This window comes from Salmo salar, chromosome 28 (genome assembly GCF_965601325.2).
Source record: "Salmo salar chromosome 28, fSalSal1, whole genome shotgun sequence".
Taxonomy (NCBI): Eukaryota; Metazoa; Chordata; class Actinopteri; order Salmoniformes; family Salmonidae; genus Salmo; species Salmo salar.
In genome coordinates, this window is record NC_138318.1 from 34,614,212 (window position 1) to 34,637,241 (window position 23,030).

General features: G+C 42.7%; 2 protein-coding genes across 3 annotated transcripts in view; both read right to left on the minus strand.

Moving 5' to 3' along the window:
• The window catches only part of LOC106589896 (nuclear protein localization protein 4 homolog), a 36,419-nt gene extending 20,328 nt beyond the window's left edge, over positions 1–16,091 (minus strand). Inside the window, exons 1-10 of one of the 2 annotated variants that reach the window (XM_014180310.3) lie at positions 15,751–16,091; positions 14,562–14,642; positions 12,052–12,161; positions 11,625–11,855; positions 6,215–6,263; positions 6,015–6,109; positions 5,737–5,911; positions 4,560–4,739; positions 3,064–3,150; positions 238–436 (exon numbers count right to left, since the gene is read on the minus strand). In XM_014180310.3, coding sequence (XP_014035785.1) covers positions 238–436; positions 3,064–3,150; positions 4,560–4,739; positions 5,737–5,911; positions 6,015–6,109; positions 6,215–6,263; positions 11,625–11,855; positions 12,052–12,161; positions 14,562–14,642; positions 15,751–15,765 — 1,222 coding nt within the window. In that variant the 5' untranslated portion in view covers positions 15,766–16,091. The remainder of the gene's footprint in view (positions 1–237; positions 437–3,063; positions 3,151–4,559; positions 4,740–5,736; positions 5,912–6,014; positions 6,110–6,214; positions 6,264–11,624; positions 11,856–12,051; positions 12,162–14,561; positions 14,643–15,750) is intronic. The other variant, XM_014180312.3, reaches the window with a different exon arrangement.
• A 3,067-nt stretch (positions 16,092–19,158) lies between these two features.
• On the minus strand, positions 19,159–21,581 carry cnrg (Retinal rod rhodopsin-sensitive cGMP 3,5-cyclic phosphodiesterase subunit gamma). The gene is given in 4 exon segments (NM_001141834.2): positions 19,159–19,405; positions 19,530–19,570; positions 19,681–19,913; positions 21,495–21,581. Coding segments are annotated over 3 exon segments (264 nt in total). The 5' UTR covers positions 19,827–19,913; positions 21,495–21,581; the 3' UTR covers positions 19,159–19,328.
• Between the last annotated feature and the right edge of the window lie 1,449 nt (positions 21,582–23,030).

The window sequence follows — 23,030 nt, forward strand, 5'->3', positions numbered from 1 at the left end:
CAATTGCTGGAAAAATTACTTGTGTCATGCAAAGTAGAGGTCCTAACTGACTATAGTGTGTTAACAAGAAATTTGTGGAGTGGTTGAAAAACAAGTTTTAATGACTACAGCCTAAGTTCATGTAAACTCCCAACTTCAACTGTACAGAGTCAGACAACAAGGACACATCTACACCTGCTTCTGGTCTGGTAGATTCTGTTGTAGAAGTCATTAAATGGCCTTGTTAGGTCCGTGTACCTGTGGCCACCACAGTGATGAACTTGGACCCAAAGTGTCCGTCGGGTGAGAGTCTACAGGGGTTACACTGTTGGTTCTGGAAGTGTCCAGCCGTGATGCACTCCTCCGCACTAAGGAAGTACGAGTCCTTGTTCCTGGTGTATTTGACTGTGCCTATCCTGGTGTCTTCAGAGAGAAGGTCAGTGAAGATCCACCCCACCTATAGAAGAGACCAGATAGGAAAACTATGGTCAGCAAAGTGAAGCTCACCACAACTCATCAAACTCCACATCGTTGGACTAAGAATATATTATACCTTTGTCGAGTAACCTATATTCATAACATAATTCTCTGGTGTGGACAGCTATAGTAACATACGGTGTGCATTCAGGAAGTATTTAGACCCCTTGATTTTCCACATTTTGTTACAGCCTTATTCTAAAATGGATTAAAAAAATTGTTTCCCCCCCACAATCATCAGATAATACTCTATAATGACAAAGCAAAATGTTTTATTTATTAATTTTTGCCAATTTATAAAATACAAAATAGAAATATAACATTTACATAAGTACTCAGACCCTTTCCTCAGTACTTTGTTGAAGCACCTTTGGTAAGTACAGCCTCGAGTCTTCTTGGGTATGACCCTAAAAGCTTGGCACGCCTGTATTTGGGGAGTTTCTCCCATTCTTTGCAGATCTTCTCAAGCTCTGTCAGGTTGGATGGGGAGCGTAGCCACACAGCTATTTTCAGGTCTCTCCAGAGATGTTCGATCAGGTTCAAGTCCGGGCTCTGGCTGGGCCACTCAAGGACATTCAGAGACTTGTTCAAGGCCACTCCTGCGTTGTCTTGGCTGTGTGCTTAGGGTCGTTGTCCTGTTGGAAGGTGAACCTTCGCCCTAGTCTGAGGTCCTGCTCTGGAGCAGGTTTTCATCAAGGATCTCTGTACTTTGCTCTGTTAATCTTTGCCTTGATTCTGACTAGTCTCCCAGTCCCTGAAAAACATGCCCACAGCATGATGCTGCCACTACCACGCTTCAGCGTAGGGATGATGCCAGGTTTCCTCCAGATGTTTCCAGGTTTCCTTCCTCTGTCTGGCCACTCTACCATAAAGGCCTGATTGGTGGAGCGCTGCAGAGATGGTTGCCCTTCTGGAAGGTTCTCCCATCTCCACAGACAAACTCCGGAGCTATGTCAGAGTGACCATCGGGTTCTTGGTCACCTCCCTGACCAAGGTCTTTCTCTCACGATTGCTCAGTTTGGCCAGGCAGCTGTGTTATTGCAGAACTTCAATGCTGCAGAAATGTTATGGTAGCCTTCCCCAGATCTGTGTCTCGACACAATCCTGTCTCAGAGCTCTACGGACAACTCCTAAGATCTCACGGCTTGGTTTTTGCTCTGGCATACACTGTCAACTGTGGGACATTATATAGACAGGTGTGTACCTTTCCAAATCATGTCCAAACAATTTAATTTACCACAGGGGGACTCCAATCAAGTTGTAGAAACATCAAGGCTGATCAATGGAAACAGGATGCACCGGAACTCAATTTTGAGTCTCATAGCAGAGACTCTGAATACTTATGTAAATAAGGTATTACGGTTTTTCACTTTTAATAAATTAGCAAACATTTCTAGTAACCTGTTTTCGCTTTGTCATTATGGGGTATTGTGATGTCATTATGGGGTATTGTGTGTAGATTGATGAGGGAATAACTTTTTTTTATCCCTTTTAGAATAACAAAAGATATATATATATATATCTCCGTTCTTGCATACCCCTCACGGACCAAGGACAGGGCTGGCAAGCTGCTAGTGTGTTGCATTTAGTCTACTGTGTTCTCTGGCTTGGGTAATCATTTCTATGGAGGAACTTCCTGGAGTTGAAACATTGACAAGGCACTTAAACATAATGCACTACGTTCAATTAAACTATTTAATTTTTTTTCTTTGAATAAATAAATAAATAAAAAAAAATTTTTTTTTTTAAAATGTGGAAAATGGGAAAGGGTCTGAATACTTTCCGAATGCACTGTATGGACAACAGAAAGAACACTGATTGGGTTTCTTTCTTAAAATCCATGATGGTTGCGTAAACTTTCTACACATTACATACACTATGGCCTGAAGGCATATGGAAGCTGTTTAAAGCCACTATCCTGTAAAGACTGAGGAATCTAGGGAATGCCCCATATTGATTAGTGCCTCATGGCCCAAGTGGTCTATAATGATGGGCCAGTCAGACTGGACAGTAGCTGTTCTGTCTACAGCCTCCTGGGCTTGAACCCAGATGTTCTCCTCAAATCAAATTGTATTTGTCACAGACATGGTTAGCATATGTTAATGAGAGTGTAGCGAAATGCTTGTGCTTCTGGTTCCGACAGTGCAGAAATATCTAACAAGTAATCGAACTATTTCCCAACAACTACCTAATACACACAAATCTAAAAAAAAGAAGAAAAAAAAGGGGTGAATGAGAATATGTACATATAAATATATTGATGAGCGATGGCTGAGCGGCATAGGTAAGGTGCAATACATGGTATAAAATACAGTAAACACATGAGTAATGTAAGATATATACACATTAAAGTGGAATTATTTAAAGTGGCATTTTTTTAAAGTGACTAGTGACCCAGATGAAGGGTTGTACATGGAAAAGGATACTACCCCTCCAATGCGGTGATAAATTGTGACATCAAAATACAAATGTGGCACTAAGTCAGCTGGACACATATTGAAGAGCACAATAGATTAGAGGTATGTAGGGTACTAGGCAGGTTCAAAATCTGGATCAGGGACATGGGAAAAATAAAGTCCATAGTTTTAGCTAGTGGTGTCGTCTAACCTTGCGCAGGCCCAGTTTGGCTGCGATCTCCTCCACGGCTGCAGCTTTAGGGTCCTCTACCAGCTCAAGACTGTTCTGGGTGGCAATCTGATGGACAGAGGAATTCACAAGAGCTCAAATTCAACAAACTAAATAAAACATGTAGGATAAAAAAATGTCTAAAAAAAGTACACAACCTTAAAGTTGTTGCCAATAGCCTAAGAAATAAATAAAATATATATATATATATATATATATATATATATATATATATTTAATTAGCACAACTGAAAATTGTTGTTCTGATTAAAGAAGCAATAAAACTGGCCTTCTTTAGACTAGTTGAGTATCAGCATTTGTGGGTTCGATTACATGCTCAAAATGGCCAGAAACAAAGACCTTTCTTCTGAAACTTGTTAGTCTATTCTTGTTCTGAGAAATGAAGGCTATTCCATGTGAGAAGTTGCCAAGAAACTGAATATCTCGTACAACACTGTGTACTACTCCCTTCACAGGAGAGTGCAAACTGTCCTTAACCAGAAAATAAAAAAATAAAAAAATAATTAAATAAAAGAGTGGGAGGTCCCGGTGCACAACTGAGCAAGAGGACAAGTATATTAGAGTGTCTCGTTTGAGAAACAGATGCCTCACAAGTCCTCAACTGGCAGCTTCATTAAATAGTACCAGCAAAACACCAGTCTCAACGTCAACAGTGACGAGGTGACTCCGGGATGCTGACCTTCTAGGCAGAGTTCCTCTGTCCACTGTCTGTTCTTTTGCCCATCTTAATCTTTTTTTATTGGCCAGACTGAGGTATGGCTTTTTCATTGCAACTCTGCCATAACCCCACCAAGGGGCACTCTGTTCACAACTTTGATCCATACACGTGGGTCAGCGGTTGTGAGGTCGGTTTGACGAACTGCCATGTTGCAGGAGGCTTATGGTAGAGAAATGAATTCAATTATCTGGCAACAGCTCTGGTGGATATTCCTGCAGTCATCATGCCAATTGCACACTCCCCCACAACTTCAGACATCTGTGGCATTGTGTTATGTGACAAAACTGCACATTTTAGTGGCCTTTTATTGTAACCAGCACAAGGTGCACCTGTGTAATGATCGTGCTGTTTAATCAGCTTCTTGATATGCCACACCTGTCAGGTCGATGGATTATCTTGGCAAAGGAGAAATGCTCACTAACAGGGATGTAAACACATTTGTGCACAACATTTGAGAGAAATAAGCTTTTTGTGTGTATGGAACATTTCTGTAAACTTATATTTTAGCTCATGAAACATGGGACCAACACTTTACATGTGGTGTATGCATTTTTGTTCAGTGTAGATAGAATGATCTGATTAAGTCTGATAAAAATACTGCTCCTGCAATGGCAGCACTTCATCAATACCCATTCCCCATTGGAAGTGAACCTACTGCCATCCTGTGGTTAACTAATCTTACTACATCTACAACTCACTAACAAACCATTGGACTGACTCCAGAGTGCAGAACACTCACCTGCGGGGGTTCGTAGATGGCAGCGACCTCAGCTCTGATGGCCAGAGGGATGTCTTTGTGCTCCGTGTACCTGCCGTACAGGTAGCCCATCCTCTGGCTGCCCGTCTTCCTCCAGAAGTCCAGGAAACGGTCTGCGATGGTGTGGTTCTCAAACATGATGTTGTCTATATGTCTGTATTTCTGTTGGCAGGGATGAGGCAGGTTATTAAATCAACATCTCCACTAGGAATGAGTAGAGGTTGAGAAACCTCTTGAGGTGCATTTCAATAGGTTACAGTGGATTCCTCTCCTCATGTCCTTTTCTAATCTGAACTGATGTGACAGAAGTGGACACGTGAAAAAGTGAAAACAAAAAGCCTTGTAAGTACCAATCCATCATATTGCCTTGTTATCACCCATCCTGTGAGACCCAATGACTAAATGAAGCCAAGGAAACAAGGAGGAGCTACTCTAGAAAAGGGTTTGCCAAACTCAGTCCTGCCCCACCCCCCTCTCCAGGTACACACTTTGGTTTTTGCCCTAGCACTACACAGAGCATTCAAATAATCAAAGCTCAATGAGTTGGTTCTTTTAAAAATCAGCAGCGTAGTACTAGTGCAAAACAAATTAAAAATGAAACATGCGCCCGGGGGGGGGGGGGGGGGGCCCAGGACCGAGTTTGGGAAACCCTGCTTGAGACTTCCCGAGATGGACCCTTAGCAGTAAAGAGGAGTATTGAGATGGACCCTTGGCAGTAAAGAGGAGTATTGAGATGGACCCTTGGCAGTAAAGAGGAGTATTGAGATGGACCCTTGGCAGTAAAGAGGAGTATTGAGATGGACCCTTGGCAGTAAAGAGGAGTATTGAGATGGACCCTTGGCAGTAAAGAGGAGTATTGAGATGGACCCTTGGCAGTAAAGAGGAGTATTGAGATGGACCCTTGGCAGTAAAGAGGAGTATTGAGATGGACCCTTGGCAGTAAAGAGGAGTATTGAGATGGACCCTTGGCAGTAAAGAGGAGTATTGAGATGGACCCTTGGCAGTAAAGAGGAGTATTGAGATGGACCCTTGACAGTAAAGAGGAGTATTGAGATGGACCCTTGGCAGTAAAGAGGAGTATTGAGATGGACCCTTGGCAGTAAAGAGGAGTATTGAGATGGACCCTTGGCAGTAAAGTGGAGAGAGTTATAGGGTGTACTTGTCTATTGAGGGTGATGGCGCTGGGCTGGCACTTTGTGCAGATCCCCTCTGGCCAGGGGGGGTGGCCCTCGCAGCCCGACTTGATCTTACAGCTGATGTTCTCCAGGGCCACAAACTTCCCTCTGTAGAGGAACATAAAGACAAACAGCTTGTAGATGTGGCCAATCCTCCTGCTAGAAAAGAGCAGAGTATACAGAGTGTATATTCTATTGATGTTGTCATGACAAACATGTTGCCAAGACAATACAGACAGATCTGGAACCTGGTGCCACTCACTTGTCAGCGCCTCCTGTCAGTTTGCGGATGTAGGCATGGAATGACATGTGCTTGACAGGTGGCTCTAGGTGACTCAAGTACTCCTCGTCAAAAGGCTGGCAGATAGAAAACAATTAAACTCACAGCAAAGTTGACACGTAAAACAATTTGAAAGAAGAACAGTAAATTGTTGGACGAATGAAGGAGGAAAGAGCACTTACCTCTAGGGGCACACAGTGCACGCACTTTCCCATAGATCCATGTCGACACCTGAAACAACTGAACCATTACACTGATACAATTGAATGGCTTAATACAATTACATAACTAGCTGGCAACAGTCTCTCTTATGCCTGTGGATCTCTGTTCCTATAAATTATGTATATTCATATCTTACAGCTGTGGATCTCTGTTCCTATAGATCTTTATGTATATTAATATCTTGGACCGATGCTCCTGTTAGGGGTGTGAACATTTAAACTAAATTAATTCCTTAACGTTAAGAAAAACAATGTATCTCCACAAAATTCAAATCACAATGCAGTTATAAAAACAAAAACTAACAGCTGCTGATTATTATTAACATAGAAAGGAAAACCTTGAACAAATAAGCCCCCGTGGCCTTGCTAACGTCACAGCGCAGCCCCCGTGGCCTTGCTAACGTCACAGCGCAGCCCCCGTGGCCTTGCTAACGTCACAGCGCAGCCCCCGTGGCCTTGCTAACGTCACAGCGCAGCCCCCGTGGCCTTGCTAACGTCACAGCGCAGCCCCCGTGGCCTTGCTAACGTCACAGCGCAGCCCCCGTGGCCTTGCTAACGTCACAGCGCAGCCCCCGTGGCCTTGCTAACGTCACAGCACAGCCACGTGCTTCTACAGCTGCATTGCTTGCTCTTTGGGGTTTTACACTGGGTTTCCGTATAAGCACTTCGTAACAACTGCTGGTGTAAAAGGGGCTTTATAAATACATTTGATTAATTAATTGATGCATCTTTCACATTTTTGGTCACGGATATAAAGCGCGAGGTACGTCATCACTAACACCCGACTACAGAAATGATTGCAGTTGATATGCAGGCAGGCATTGTCAACGGCCTAGCTAATTTCCCCCCAAACTTCAGACACTCTAGCGGTTGGAGGACTAACTCACCTCGAGCTCAACATTTAAATGGACTGGAAAATAACGGAACGTTTTGCGACTAAAGACAACCTTCTAGCTAGCTGACCACCTATTGTCATTGCAGTTTATGTAACGTAGGTTAGGTTGAGAGTAATAAAAAAAATAATAAAAAAAGATACATACATATACACATGTTCAAAAGTCTGGGGTCACTTGTTTTTGAAAGAAAAGCAAATTTTTTAGACCATTAAAATATCAAATTGATCAGAAATACAGTGTAGACATGGTTAAGATTGTAAATGACTATTGTAGCTGGAAACGGCAGATTTTTTATGGAATATCTACATAGGCGTACAGAGGACCATTATCAGCAACCATCACTCCTGTGTTCCAATGGCACGTTGTGTTAGCTAATCCAAGTTTATCATTTAAAAGGTTAGTTGATCATTAGAAAACCCCTTTGCAATTATATTAGCACAGCTGAAAACTGTTGTCCTGAGTTAAAGAAGCAATAAAACTGGCCTTCTTTAGACTATTAGAGTATTTGGAGCATCAGCATTTGTGGGTTTGATTACAGGCTCAAAATGTCCAGAAACAAAGAACTTAGAAATTGTCTCTAACCAGAATAGAATGAGTGGGAGGCCCCGGTGCACAACTGAGCAAGAGGACAAGTACATTAGAGTGTCTCGTTTGAGAAACAGACGCCTCAAGTCCTCAACTGGCAGCTTCATTAAATAGTATTCGCAAAACACCAGTCTCAACGTCAACAGTGAAGAGGCGACTCCGGGATGCTGATCTTCTAGGCAGAGTTGCAAAGAAAAAGCCATCTCTCAGACTGGCCAATAAAAAGAAAAGATTAAGATGGGCAAAAGGACAGACACTGGACAGAGGAACTCTGCCTAGAAGGCCAACATCCCGGAGTCGCCTCTTCACTGTTGACGTTGAGACTAGCGAGATCTATATTGACATCAAGTGTTTAAAAATCAAAGAAAAAAAGATTGCAGAATGTCAGCTAAAATGCATCTGCTTTTAGCTTCTCCCACTACCATATTTGGTAGTGAGTGGAAACGCCAGGCGGATGCTTCACATTTATACATCCGGTGAAATATCTGTCTCATTGTTCTAGCTGTGCCTACAGGTAACAGCATTAGAACGTTAAAATACTTCCCTTTTTAACCAGTAGGCCTAAAACGCCAGATTTGATGCGTTTTCTTTTTCCCTGTTCGATTAGTGAGCTTAAAAATAGATGGGCAGGCTTTTGTTAAAACATGAAACCAAAGTAGGCCCCTAGGATAATGAATAAGCAACTTGCCTTCCTTAAAACAATGTTGTTGTTGCATATTTCAGTCTGGAACCTGGGGGAGTGGAACCTATTCTGAAAAGGCACACCGTAGCAGTTCGCCAAAAAAAAGCCTAATCTATTACTCCAAAACTGCAGCTTGTGGTTGGAACACACACACACACTTCCCTACTTTAACCAACCAGCCCATTTTGAATTTGTGATCAAGCGGACTTTATTTGGCAAGGAATGAACCCCTTCTACAGATTATGTTAGTGTATCCCATCAGTTAGATAGGCAATCATTTCTGTATGCCTAATGGGAGTGGAGCGTGGATGTGTAGAAGGAGCGTCAGATTGAAGATGAGTGAGAGACACGTAAGGGAGGGAAAAGGAGAAATGTAAGGAGAAGAACTGTGATCATCACATGGCTAGGTATCTTTTTTTGTTTTGAGACCCTAAACTGCAATACACAAGTAACACTCGAGTCAAATGTGAATTAACAGTCGTCTTCGGGACAAAAATGTCACTCGCCCAAAGCAGATTCCAGATGCCTAAGGCTACTATATATGACTGTGGTAGGCTTGGGCGAAATACCGCTTATACCGGGGCATTTTGAAATACCGACGGCCACTGCTTTTAACTATAAGTATACCTAAATCATATCCAGCTCATGATAAGTGGCTAGATGTCAAGATCTTCTTGGTTACAGCAGAGACCCCCATCCTGGATTAAAATCCCAGTTGCTTAAAATAGTTTGGTGCATCAAATAGCACCTGCTAAATTTGAGATTCTTCAAAATAGCCATTGACAGCTTTGCACACTGTTGGCATTCTCTTAACCAACTTCACCTGGAATGCTTTTCCAAAAGTCTTGGAGTTCCCACATATGCTGAGCACTTGTTGGCTGCTTTTCCATCTTAATTGGGTTGAGGTCAGATGATTGTGGAGGCCAGGTCATCTGATGCAGCACTCCATCACTCTCCTTCTTGGTCAAATAGCCCTTACACAGCCCGGAGTTGTGTTGGATCATTGTCCAATTGAAAAACAAATGATAGTCCCACTACGCGCAAACCAGATGGGATGGCGTTTCACTGCGGAATGCTGTGGTAGACATGCTGGTTAAGTGTGACCTTGAATTCTAAATAAAAGCAAAGCCCCCCCCACACCATCACACCTCCTCATCCATGCTTCACGGTGGGAACGACACATGCACAGTTCACCTACCCTGTGTCTCACAAAGACATGGCGGTTGGAACCAAAAATCTCAAATTTGGACTCATCAGACCAAAGGACAGATTTCCACCGGTCTATTGTCTATTGCTCGTGTTTCTTGGCACAAGCAAGTATTTTATTGGCGCCCTTGCTGTCTCTGCCTGGCTGGTTCCCCTCTCTCCACTGGGATTCTCTGCCTCTAACCCTATTACAGGGGCTGAGTCACTGGCTTACTGGTGTTCTTCCATGCCGTCCCTGGGAGGGGTGCGTCACTTGAGTGGGTTGAGTCACTGACGTGGTCTTCCTGTCTGGGTTGGCGCCCCACCTTGGGTTGTGCCGTGGCGGAGATCTTTGTGGGCTATACTCGGCCTTGTCTCAGGATGGTAAGTTGATGGTTGGAGATATCCCTCCAGTGGTGTGGGGGCTGTGCTTTGGCAAAGTGGGTGGGGTTATATCCTGCCTGTTTGGCCCTGTCCGGGGGTATCATCGGATGGAGCCACAGTGTCTCCTGACCCCTCCTGTCTCAGCCTCCAGTATTTATGCTGCAGTAGTTTGTGTGTCGGGGGGCTAGGGTCAGTCTGTTACATCTGGAGTATTTCTCTTGTCTTATCCGGTGTCCTGTGTAAATTTAAATATGCTCTCTCTAATTCTCTCGGAGGACCTGAGCCCTAGGAGCATGCCTCAGGACTACCTGGCATGATGACTCCTTGCTGTCCCCAGTCTACCTGGCCATGCTGCTGCTCCAGTTTCAAATGTTCTGCCTGCGGCTATGGAACCCTGACCTGTTCACCGGACATGCTCCCTGTCCCAGACCTGCTGTTTTCAACTCTCTAGAGACAGCAGGAGCGGTAGAGATACTCTCAATGGTCGGCTATGAAAAAGCCAACTGACACTTACTCTGGAGTTGCTGACCTGTTGCACCCTCGACAACTACTGTGATTATTATTATTTGACCATGCTGGTAATTTATGAACATTTGAACATCTTGGCCATGTACTGTTATAATCTCAACCCGGCACAGCCAGAAGAGGACTGGCCACCCCTCATAGCCTGGTTCCTCTCTTGGTTTCTTCCTAGGTTTTGGCCTTTCTAGGGAGTTTTTCCTAGCCACTGTGCTTCTACACCTGCATTGCTTGCTATTTGGGGTTTTAGGCTGGGTTTCTGTACAGCACTTTGAGATATCAGCTGATGTAAGAAGGGCTATATAAATACATTTGTTTTGATTAGTAGTAGTTTCTTTGCAGCAATTCGACCATGATTGCCTGATTTACACAGTTTCCTCTAAACAATTGATGTTGAGATGTGTGTTACTTGAAATCTGAAGCATTTATTTGGCCTGCAACTTCTGAGGCTGGTAACTAATGAACTTATCCTTTGCAGCAGAGTTAACTCTGGGTCTTCCTTTCCCATGGCAATCCTCATGAGAGCCAGTGTCATCATAACGCTTGATGTGATGGTTTTTGCAACTGCACTTGAAGAAACTTTCAAAGCTCTTGACGTTTTCCAGATTGACTGACCTTCATGTTTTAAAGTAATGATGGACTGTTCTTGCCATAATATGGACTTGGTCTTTTACCAAATAGGGCTACCTTCTGTATACCACAACTGATTGGCTCATAACGCATTATTAAGGAAAGAAATTCCACAAATTAACAAGGGACACCTGTTAATTGAAATGCATTCCAGGTGACTACCTCATGAAGCTGGTTGAGAGAATACCAAGGTGTCCAAAGCTGTCATCAAGGCAAAGGGTGGCTACTTTGAAGAATCTCAAATATATTTGGATTTTTTTTAAAAACCCTTTTTGGTTACTACATGATTCCATGTGTTATTTCATAGTTGTGACCTCTTCACTATAATTCTACAATGCAGAAAATATTAAAAATAAAGAAAAACCCTGGAATGAGTAGGTGTATCCAAACTTGTGACAGGTATTATATATAAATCTTACAGCTGTGGATCACCGTTCTTCTAGATCATTGCTTAAATACAACATATAGAAAGTAAAATAAAAGCTCTTACAGCTGTGGATCTTTGTTCCTGTAGATCTTTCCCTCCTGCTTGGCCAGGTACTGGTCGATCTCGTCCTCGGAGATGTGGGGAGCCGAGTGAGAGCGTGACATCACGGACGATGAAGAAGAGGACGAATGGGAGGTAGAGGGTAGTGATGACGAGTGAGGCGTGGCCACGTCCATGGTCTCTCCTGCTGGTCCTGGGGAGCCCGAGGGGTACAGGTAGAGCATGTCTCCATGTCTAGAGGGAGGGAAGAATTACACACATTAAATTCACCCACACACACAATGAGCATAATGACAATCCAAGGTAAAATGCTGAAGTGACGATATTGATGACAACATGTTGTAGCTCGCTAAATGGAGCAGTCTAACGACTAGTGATCCATGTGTGTAATAGGTCTAATAGTAACAATTCAATGTTGCTCCTAACTCACTTGATCTTCAGCAGGCTGAGGGTCTTATTCTGGGACTGGATCTCGTCAGTCTTGTTACGGTTCAGGAAGATGGTGAAGCCATTGGAGGGGAAGCCAAACTCTTTGCCCACCTGACAGTAGAAACAGAGTAATGACGATTAGTCCTGTCTCGCTTGCCAGACTCATGGCACGGCTGTGGGAAGAGACTAGATAACAATGAGCTTTAGTTGAGGGTTAAGTAGGGCCACTTGTCTCCTGGAGCATGGTACATCCAGACTGTAGTATAAAGTAAAGTGTCTAATTGTCTATTAAAAGCCCATGAACTAAGAAAAAAAAAAGGGTCAACATAAAGACCGCAAGAAATCTGGTTGTGTAGAACGCTCATGTCTCGCTAATCCTTCTATCAACTGTGTGTTTAACAAAGAGTGTTCACTCCACTTATTTCCACTACCCATTAAACTGTCAAAGTGGATTACCAAACAGCAGGCTGACAGAGGAGAAAGTAAGACTGTCAGAGTCTATGGTCATTATCATAGAGACATCCAAGATTTAATAATAGGAGTCCTCTGAGCCTAAGTGAGCTTTCTTGCATTTAATCAAATCCATAATGCTTTAGTGGTGCAAAGAAAGTCAACTGTTGTACTGTAGGTCACATCTCAACAACAAAGGATAAGTCATAATTCCAAGAGATCAGCAGGTAAAAAAATGAATGACTGAGGATGTCCATGTTGTCAAACTGGAAGGTTAAAGCAAGTGTCACTAAGCAGGTTTCAATCCAACTTTTTTATTTCAGTAAAGTACACACACAAAAGTATGTGGACACCCCTTCAAATGAGTGGTTCAGCTATTTCAGCCACACACATCGCCATAGACAAACATTGGCAGTAGAATGGCCTAACAGATGTGCTCAGTGAATTGGTGGGGCAGGAATTCCAGTCTGGGGCTGTTTTTCATGGTTAGGGCTATGCCCCTTAGTCCTAGTGAAGGGAAATCTTAATGCTACAGCAAACAATGACATTCTAGACGATTCTGTGCATCCAACTTTGTGGCAATTCTACAAATTAACTTAAGGCACACCGGTTAATTGAAATGCATTCCAGGTGACTACCTCATGAAGCTGGTTGAGAGAATGCCAAGCGTGTACATATCTGTCATCAAGGCAAAGGGTGGCTACTTTGAAGAATCTCAAATATATTTTGATTTGTTTAACCATTTTTTGGTTACTACATGATTCCATGTGTTAATTCATAGTTTTAATGTCTTCACTATTATTATACAATGTAGAAAATAGTAAAAACCCTTTCATGAGTAGGTGTTCTAAAAATGTTTGACCGGTTGTGTGTGTGTGTGTGTGTGTGTATGTATGTTCCGTGTAGTGAATACGTTATTCAATGAGCTAATAGCAGAAAGGACCCCCCAAGAAATTCAGAAAAATACCAAACAAAAAGATACCTTGAGGGGTCATATAATTCTAAATCAAATAGCAAAATGATCCTTGGTATAATCTTGTTAAACAATTCCATATAGCTTCCTGGACCCACGCCCTCCCCACCCAGCTTAGACTCTTATGGGTTAATAAAGGCCTCTCTGAGCTCTTCATGCAACTCTCTATTTCCATCTCTCCCCATCACTGACTAAGTGACTGTACATCTGAGGCCAGGGAATAAAAAAAAATACCCTCATTGATCTGCAACACATTTCTTTTTTTAACTGAAAGACATGCATTTTTAATAGGGCACTGCCGCAGGCAACCCTTCTCCACGGTGACCGAAACAGTCGGCCACTCCTGATTCAGCCATTGATGTGGAAATTAGACTCCCACTTAAGATTTCCTACCCAATACTGTCTCGCAGTCGCTGAGGTCCAGTTGTACCCAAGGCGTTGCACATATTTTACTGTCATTATCGAAATGCTGCTAAGCCACAGTTAGACATTCATATCCATCTCATCCAAACACAATCTGGCTAGATGAAGTGGATTCGGAATGGAAAACCCTTACTGGAAGGTAGCTAGGTACTCCCAAGTGGTTTTATCCTGGCAGGATAGCAAGCAGCTGCTGTGGTTAATCTATTGATAGCGCGTTGTTTAAAAACATTGCATTGCACACCATTCTCTCCCCACATAACTCACAGCTTTCCCTACAGACACACACACAGGTCTCTGCTGAGCCATGCATCGGATCCATCAACAGTGGATCCCATTAACTGCACAGGCAAGGGGGGGTAAACACTGCAGAAATACCTTCGCTTTCCTGCAGAGCTGCCTGCTTCATACATAAATTAACAGAGGTTGTGCACAGGCTAGGCACAGGGAGATAAAGATGTATAAATGTCTATCTTCTGATAGTAGCTGGCCAATAGCACAGTTGGACAGAATGTGCTATGAATATGACAACAGAATGACAGAAAGAACCACAAGTTTCCCATGTGTTTGTGGGAAGTACTGTTTGTTGTACACGGCCCAACCATATAGCCTAGAGTACCACTGAGAGTCCATGTTTGTCTTCATATCATGCATCCATACTTTAATACCTTATTGAGGAAAGCGGCTGCTGTCTCCTTCTTGGTGGCTGGGATCTTCTTCATCCCGTTCGGGGACTGAACCCTGATGATCTGTAAATTAGGAAAAACATTACATTCTAAAAACCATGATATAGTATGTTGTTTCCTTGAATTTAGATTGCTTTACCAAACCAAATACATCCATTGGGGAAACCATATTGGTCATGACTCATTAGCTAATTTGATGAACCATGAGCTGGCTCGGCTACATTTATTGTTAACTGCAACCCACTGAAAACATGACACTGCTTGTTAGATTGTTCTGCTAGAGTCTCTTTCAGTGTCAGGTCGATGACAGTGCATAAATGTGGGTGGAGGCTCGTTGACACCATTGTCGTTTACCTTTATCATGACACACGGGGTGATAATTCACAAGCAATAACATGGTTGTGATAGTAAATTTACAGTAGCTAGTTTAGTTAGTTAGGAATTTTAATTGACATGAGCAGCATATATCATGCCATGGGCCAGTTAAAATACCAGTGACTGGTTTTCAGGTCATAAGCTAACTTAGTTGGATTGTTTTACCTCGAATGAGCGAAGATAACAACACTAGCTAAAGTTAGCTAGCCGATATTGTGGCTAACTAATGTTTGCTAAGTCAATTTTTCTGCCACAAGTTGAATACAAGCTAAAAACACTGACTTGATTGTATTGTTCCAAAGTTAGCCAACTGTTGTTTCTTTCCTGCAAAAAAAACTAGAGGCCAGGGTTATGTTGATAAAAACCAGTTAGCTTGCTAACCACAGGTACTGTATGTAGCTAAATAGCTAGTTAACAAAGTCAACAATGTCCCCAATGTCCCCTTTCTCAAAGTGAACGTCCACGCATATTTTAAATCCAATAACGTTACAGAGATAACGTTATTAAAGTTAATATACTATGTACTTGCTAATTAAATAAGATAGTTTAACTGAAAACGACCGCACATACGGCCACATTTTAATTCAAACATTTCTGACTAGCTAAGCTTGCTAACAGTGAGTTAGCAGTTATCTAGGCCCTGTCATTCTAGTACTGACGCTAGCAAGTGGCTAATTCTGCTGCCTCATCACTCCGATAATCAGACTTCGGTAACGTTAGCTAGCGAAGTTAGCTACCTAGCCGGCTAACAATCTACAATATTTTATCAGTAACTACAATGTGTTGTCACACTTACAATATTTTCTGCCATGATGTTCGGGTTTGTGCTCCCGATGTATTTCGCTGTGTAACAAACTAGAACGATGTCAGAGATTAAAAATTGACTGACTGGACAGAGTCAACGAAACTCCATCCCACAATTCAAACACCGGGCGTTACACGCTAACAAGTCCGTACACGAGTGTCCCTCCTCATCAATTGCCCGAGTGAAACAATCAATATAAAATATTTCCGCCACTTTATTTTTAGCAGGATTTCCCGTTTATTATGCCCTCGATAAAGTAACCACCTTTAATTTAAATGAAATGATAACAAAAAATACGAGTAATTTGTTGGCTGTTGTTGAAATTGACGAGCCCTACACTTTTTGTAGGAGCCATTTCGGCCTGCTTTACTGTGCTCGTTAGAGAAAAGAGGAAGCGGCGAAGTGAGAGGGACGTCACTACTTACAAAAAGTCATAATTATGGCTAAACCGCGCCTATTTACACAATGTATCTTTTTTAAATCGGATTTTGAAACTAACCCTGAACTTTAACGTTATCACACTGCTAACATTATGTCAAATGACATTTTATTGGTCACATACACATGTTTAGCAGATGTTATTGCGGGTGTTGCGAAATGCTTGTGTTTCTAGCTCCAACAGTGCAGTAATATCTAACAATTTCACAACAATACACACAATACACACAAATTGAAAGTAAAGGAATGGAGTTAAGAATATATCAATATTTGGACAAGCAATGTCAGAGCGGCATAGACTAAAATACAGTAGAATAGAATATAATTCAGTATATACATGAGATGAGTTGTTCAAAGTATGTAAACATTATTAAAGTGACTAGTGATCCAATGATTTAAGTGGCCAGTGATTTCAAGTCTATGTATATAGGGCAGCAGCCTCTAAGGTGCTAGTGATGGCTATTTAACAGTCTGATGGCCTTGAAATAGAAGCTGTTTTTCAGTCTTTCTGTCCCAGCTTCGATGCACCTGTACTGACCTCGCCTTCTGGATTATTTTTTATTTTATTTAACTTTTATTTAACTAGGCAAGTCAGTTAAGAATAAATTCTTATTTACAATGATGGCCTACCCCGGCTAAACCCGGACGATGCTGGGCCAATAGTGTGCCCCCCTATGGTACTCCCAATCATGGCCGGATGTGTGCAGCCTGGATTCGAACCAGGTACTGCAGTGATGCCTCTTGCACTAAGATGCAGTGGGGTGAACAGGCAGTGGCTCGGGTGGTTGTTGTCCTTGATTATTTTTTGGGCCTTTTTACCCACTATGAATGATTTATATTATGAGATGATGCAGAGATAATGAAGAGGAAAGATTGTCTTCTACATGAGTACACAACTACAAACTGCAGCGCACAACTACAAAATACAGTGAACATAATGAAAAGACAAGCATGCAGCATAAACACAATACACACAGGACACAATGCCAACATGCGATGGACAAAGTAAAAGACAGAACATGCAATCATATAATACATACATCTATGAACGATATATGCTATTAAAATGGAACTGGCCATACGGGTACATTGATCTCTGGAAATATGATTCAATGAAATATACAATTGAAATTAATATGAAACTACTATGAAACACAAGAAAACAAAATGATGGTAAGCGTGATAATGAAAAGAATGAGATGAATGAAATAGAGATGACATGCCCAACTATATAATATGTCAAAGAGACGTCAACATGAGCATTGGGGAAGATGAGAAACCTACAAAAAAGAAGCACAACAACAACACGAGACATCACCAACTACTACTGCCCAATCACAGCATGGTACGTTATCAGGTGACAATCACATTTGGAATCGAGTTTGACATCTGAGATTTGTGGGTAATCTGCGCAGTGACTGTCAGTGCCACCTACATCCATTGTAGTATTGTTGCACACACATTAATCTCCAATCTATGTCAGTGGAGACTGGCGGGAGCAGCTATAGGAAGATGGGCTCATTGTAAATGAATGGAATGGTATCAACCACATCAAACATACGGGAACCACATGTTCGACTCTGTTTCATTTATTCCATTTCAGCCATGACAATGAGCCCATCCTCCTACAGCTCATCCCACCAGCCTCCACTGTCCCATGTATATCATGCTGCTTGGGGTAAAACTAAAGGCAGCAAAAGCCAAAATTCCCAATGACAAGGTGTTTTTTCCAAGCCATTAAACAAGCTTATATCCCTGAATATACTTAGTTAGAATATACAGTACCAGTCAAAAGTTTGGACACACCTACTCATTCATGGGTTTTTCTTTATTTTTTATGTTACATATGGAATCATGTAGTAACCAAAAAAGTGTTAAACAAATCAAAATGTATTTTATATTTGAGATTCTTCAAAATAGCCACCCTTTGCCTTGATGACAGCTTTGCACTCTCTTGTTATTTCATAGTTTTGATGTCTTCCCTATTATTCTACAATGTAGAAAATAGTAAAAATAAAGAAAAACCCTGGAATGAGTAATTGTGTCCAAACTTTTGGTTGGTACTGTACATGTCATATAATAAAGATAGTCATAAATCCTTTATTATAAAAAATATAGAAAATCAGTGTAAGAAAAAGAGAAGTAAAGAGTATGCCAGTGTTAAACAGGATAGAATGTTATTATCGTGCTTCTGTTAAAGTGTGTGTGTGTGTAACACTAATGGATAGGTGAGGGAGGGGAAAAGGGGAGTGGGATGATGTAGCTTCATCCACATTGTCCCAGGGACAGATTCCAGATTAGCAATGACCAGCAGCTGTCTCATCTCTACAGGAGTCATGTTTTATATGTGTAATATTCAGCATAGATGGGCAGGCGTCTCTGATGAGTAGCAGAGGTGCCGAGGCACATGAAATGAGAACCCACCCATTTCACGAGTATGTCACTTGTTTGTCAACTCAAGGTTGAGGCTGCTTTGATTCGTAAGTGTCGTGTTCCGTGTGAAGGAGAGGATAGAAGAGAAGCGCGTGGCGATGGTGGAGGAGAGAAGGGCAAAATGGCTGCCGGTTGCTGCGATAGACAACGATACCAGAACAGAGTCCTAATCATGAGCAGACATTTTGTATGATGTGAACTTTGGCTGCAGAAACAAAACAAGAAACCAGTGAAAGATGGATACACTCTTAGAAAAAAAGTGTTCCAAAAGGGTTCTTTAGCCGTTCCCATAGGAGAAACATTTTTGGTTCCAGGTAGAACCCTTTTTGGTTCCAGGCAGAAGTAGAACCCTTTTGGGTTCAATGTGGAATACTCTATGGAAAGGGTTCTACATGAAACCCACAAGGGTTCTACCTGGAACTAAAAGGGTTTTACCCAGTAGCAAAAAGGGATCTACAAAGGGTTCTACAGCGGGGACAGCAGAAGAACCCTTTTAGGTTATAGATAAGAGTGTAGACGGTTCATTTTCTGTAACGCTTTCTTTATTTTTTTATTTTTTTGCAGACAATTCTTTGCTTTGGTTTATGTTTGATAGTTCTAATCAAACGCAGTGAGAGTGCTCGAGGCACATGCATGGTTTGAAGTAGATGGAGGTGGATGCAGAGGACTGTGGGATGGATGGTGAAGGTCTGGATGACTTAGATGATACCATATTTGGCCAGCTCGCTAAGCTCCAGGTGGTTGAAGGCCTCCCAGGGGCAGATTACTGTGATGTCTGCAGAGGAAACACACGTTACGTTCAGTAAAAGTCAGTAGGCCAAGCAAACCCTACAATATGGCTTTCTACAGTTTTTATGGAAGGCACAGGTAGAGTAGATGGACAGTAATAATGAACGTACCAGTGCCTAAGCCCTCCATTCCAGGGATATCATCGCCAAAGCTGTAAAGGAGACAGAGATCCTTTATTTACAATCAGACCTCATGAAAATGTCATTATGCACTTGTCGAATGCCTGTTTGAGACTAAGAAACCCAATGAAAGTGGCCTTACCCCTGGATTCCCTTCTTTGGGGGCTTGCTCTTGAACTGGCGAGTCTGCCTCTGCTTGAATTTAGGGGGTCCCTTACGTGGTGTTGCAGGGCCTCCAGTGACACGGGTGGCAGACTTGATCTCCAACTTGGGGACCTCGAGATTCATGGTTATTAGTTAGCTGATTGGTGTGTGCAGCTGGTTATGTGTTCAATCCCTCTCTGAAGTAAAGTCGTCTTGATGAAATCTCATCAACTGGGGAGAGAAACAGATTGTATTACACCCACATTTCATGATAGAGCTCACATTGTTATAGCTTGGTGTTTTATCAATTCGGTATTTACTGTTTGGAGTTGAGGTAAGAAATTCAGTATTGACCGTTTGGAGTATTGACTGGCTGCGTCACCTCTTGGTATGGCAACTGTATGGCATCCGACCACAAGGTGTTACAGAGGGTAGTGTGTTCGGCCCAGTACATCACTGGGGCCGAGCTCCCTGCCATCCAGGACCTCTATACCAGGAGGTGCCAGAGGAAGGCCCTAAAAATTGTCAAAGACTCCAGCCACCCAAGTCACAGTCTGTTCTCTCTGCTACCGAACGGCAAACAGTACTGAAGCACCAAGTCTGGGACCAAATGGCTCCTGAACAGTTTCTACCCCCAAGCAATAAGACTGCTAAACAGTTAATTAAACGGCTACCTGGACTTTCTGCATTTCACCCCTACCTACATGTACATATTACCTCAATCAATCACACCAACTACTTCATACCCCAGTACACTGACTCAGTACCGGTACTCCTTGTTTATAGCCTGTCAAAAGCCTGTCTATAGCCTCGTTATTGTTATTTTATTGTGTTACTATGTTATTTTGATCTATTTGTTCATTTTCTTACTTTTTAATTGCATTGTTGGGAAAGGGCTCGTAAGTAAGCATTTCAGCGTAATAATAAAATATAATTAAAAGACAAGTCCCTGGCCCTTAACTTTGTCTGACATATAGACCTCATCCTAATCCCCTTACTGATCGTATTGCCCTTGTAATTTAATGTCCAATGAATGTCTAGCTCGAATAACTAATGACCCAATTTCATCATGTAATCCCCAGTTCACGTAAATAAGCACCCCCCCTCCCTTTCCCACCACATCCTCCTTCCTCATTTCAAGCCAGTGGCCAGCCATCTACACTTGGGCTAATCTTATTAGTGCAAGGACAACACGGAGAATATGCCGAGCAGGCAGAAAGGGTCTAAAAGAACCAATCCTATTATCTACCCCTCATACAATGGTGTTCCTAAAGCTAACAAGGCTCTAGAATGTTTCTTACTGGGATCAGCTGTACATTATGTTTAACTCAACAGGAGGTCACTTTCAATGCACAATGATGCATTGAGCAGCAGTTGAGAAAATGAAATATGAAAATCAGCCATATTTACATTCTCATTGACAATACAAGAATGTTCAGAAATGTGATTGATCTGGGTCTGTCGAATTTAAACTGCTACGTGTATCAGGAACATTTCACACATTAAACAGACCTCAAACTGAAAAATGTATCCACACTACAAAGTTATAAAGCAGTTCTCTCTAAATCCATTCAAGAAACTCCCAATATCAATATAACCGGTCAAAACTCTCTCCCTTCACACATTCCCTCTTTAACCACACGCATTCCCTCTTCAAGTGCCAACTATTCAGCAAGTAGTATACTTTCTTACTACTTGAAAAACTGCTCTCCCCTCCTCTCTTTTCTACGAGGTTCAACAGTACAGTTACAAAATCCATCACGTCCCTGTCATCATGGGCTATGTGTCTGAATGGATGGTGGGTGTACTCACCTGCTGCTTGGGTGAAGGCTAGCCAGAAGAGTGGGCGTGGGCGCTGAGCGCAGCTCTCTCTAGCAGATGTGTGGGTCTCTATGCTAGGTTGGCTCTGAGGGCCAGGCTGGGCTGACCGGACTTCTTATATTCCTCATGGCCCCTTTGCAGATTAGGAATGTCCCGCCTCCTATCACTGACCCCTTGTTATCGCGGCTCTAGCCTGAGGTGCGGTTCAGTGGGTGGGGGTCAGGGGGTGGGAGTCAGGGGGACCCTTGTGAAGGGTCGCAGAGCAGAAGAGGGGGTGAAGGGAGATGGATGGAAGTTAATTGGAGCGCTAAGGCAGCAATAACTTGAATGCATTTAGTGTTGATTGTATTCTAGCATGTTTTCCATACATGAAATCCAAGATGACACCTTCAATGGTCTTTTATCTACAGTCTTCAAAATCCTTCAAACTAAATGGAGACATAATAAGGGATACCACATTGCATGGAGGTGTGGATTAATCAACTGGATGAATGATGTCATCGTGGCACCCAGAACCAAATCAGTTCCTGGATTTAATGAGAAAACTGTCACGAGAGATTCTGAATTACGTAGCTAATAATACATTATTGACTTGGATGGTAATGAAGATTCTCCATATGTCCAGAACCTTCCAGTCCTATCCCTACTGACCAGAACCTTCCAGTCCTATCCCTACTGACCAGAACCTTCCAGTCCTATCCCTACTGACCAGAACCTTCCAGTCCTATCCCTACTGACCAGAACCTTCCAGTCCTAGCCCTACTGACCAGAACCTTCCAGTCCTATCCCTACTGACCAGAACCTTCCAGTCCTAGCCCTACTGACCAGAACCTTCCAGTCCTATCCCTACTGACCAGAACCTTCCAGTCCTATCCCTACTGACAAGATCCTTCCAGTCCTATCCCTACTGACAAGATCCTTCCAATCCTATACCTACTGACCAGAACCTTCCAGTCCTATCCCTACTGACCAGAACCTTCCAGTCCTATCCCTACTGACCAGAACCTTCCAGTCCTATCCCTACTGACCAGAACCTTCCAGTCCTATCCCTACTGACCAGAACCTTCCAGTCCTATCCCTACTGACCAGAACCTTCCAGTCCTATCCCTACTGACCAGAACCTTCCAGTCCTATCCCTACTGACAAGATCCTTCCAGTCCTATGCCTACTGACAAGATCCTTCCAGTCCTATACCTACTGACCAGAACCTTCCAGTCCTATCCCTACTGACCAGAACCTTCCAGTCCTATCCCTACTGACCAGAACCTTCCAGTCCTATCCCTACTGACCAGAACCTTCCAGTCCTATACCTACTGACCAGAACCTTCCAGTCCTATACCTACTGACCAGAACCTTCCAGTCCTATCCCTACTGACCAGAACCTTCCAGTCCTATCCCTACTGACAAGATCCTTCCAGTCCTATACCTACTGACCAGAACCTTCCAGTCCTATCCCTACTGACCAGAACCTTCCAGTCCTATCCCTACTGACCAGAACCTTCCAGTCCTATACCTACTGACCAGAAC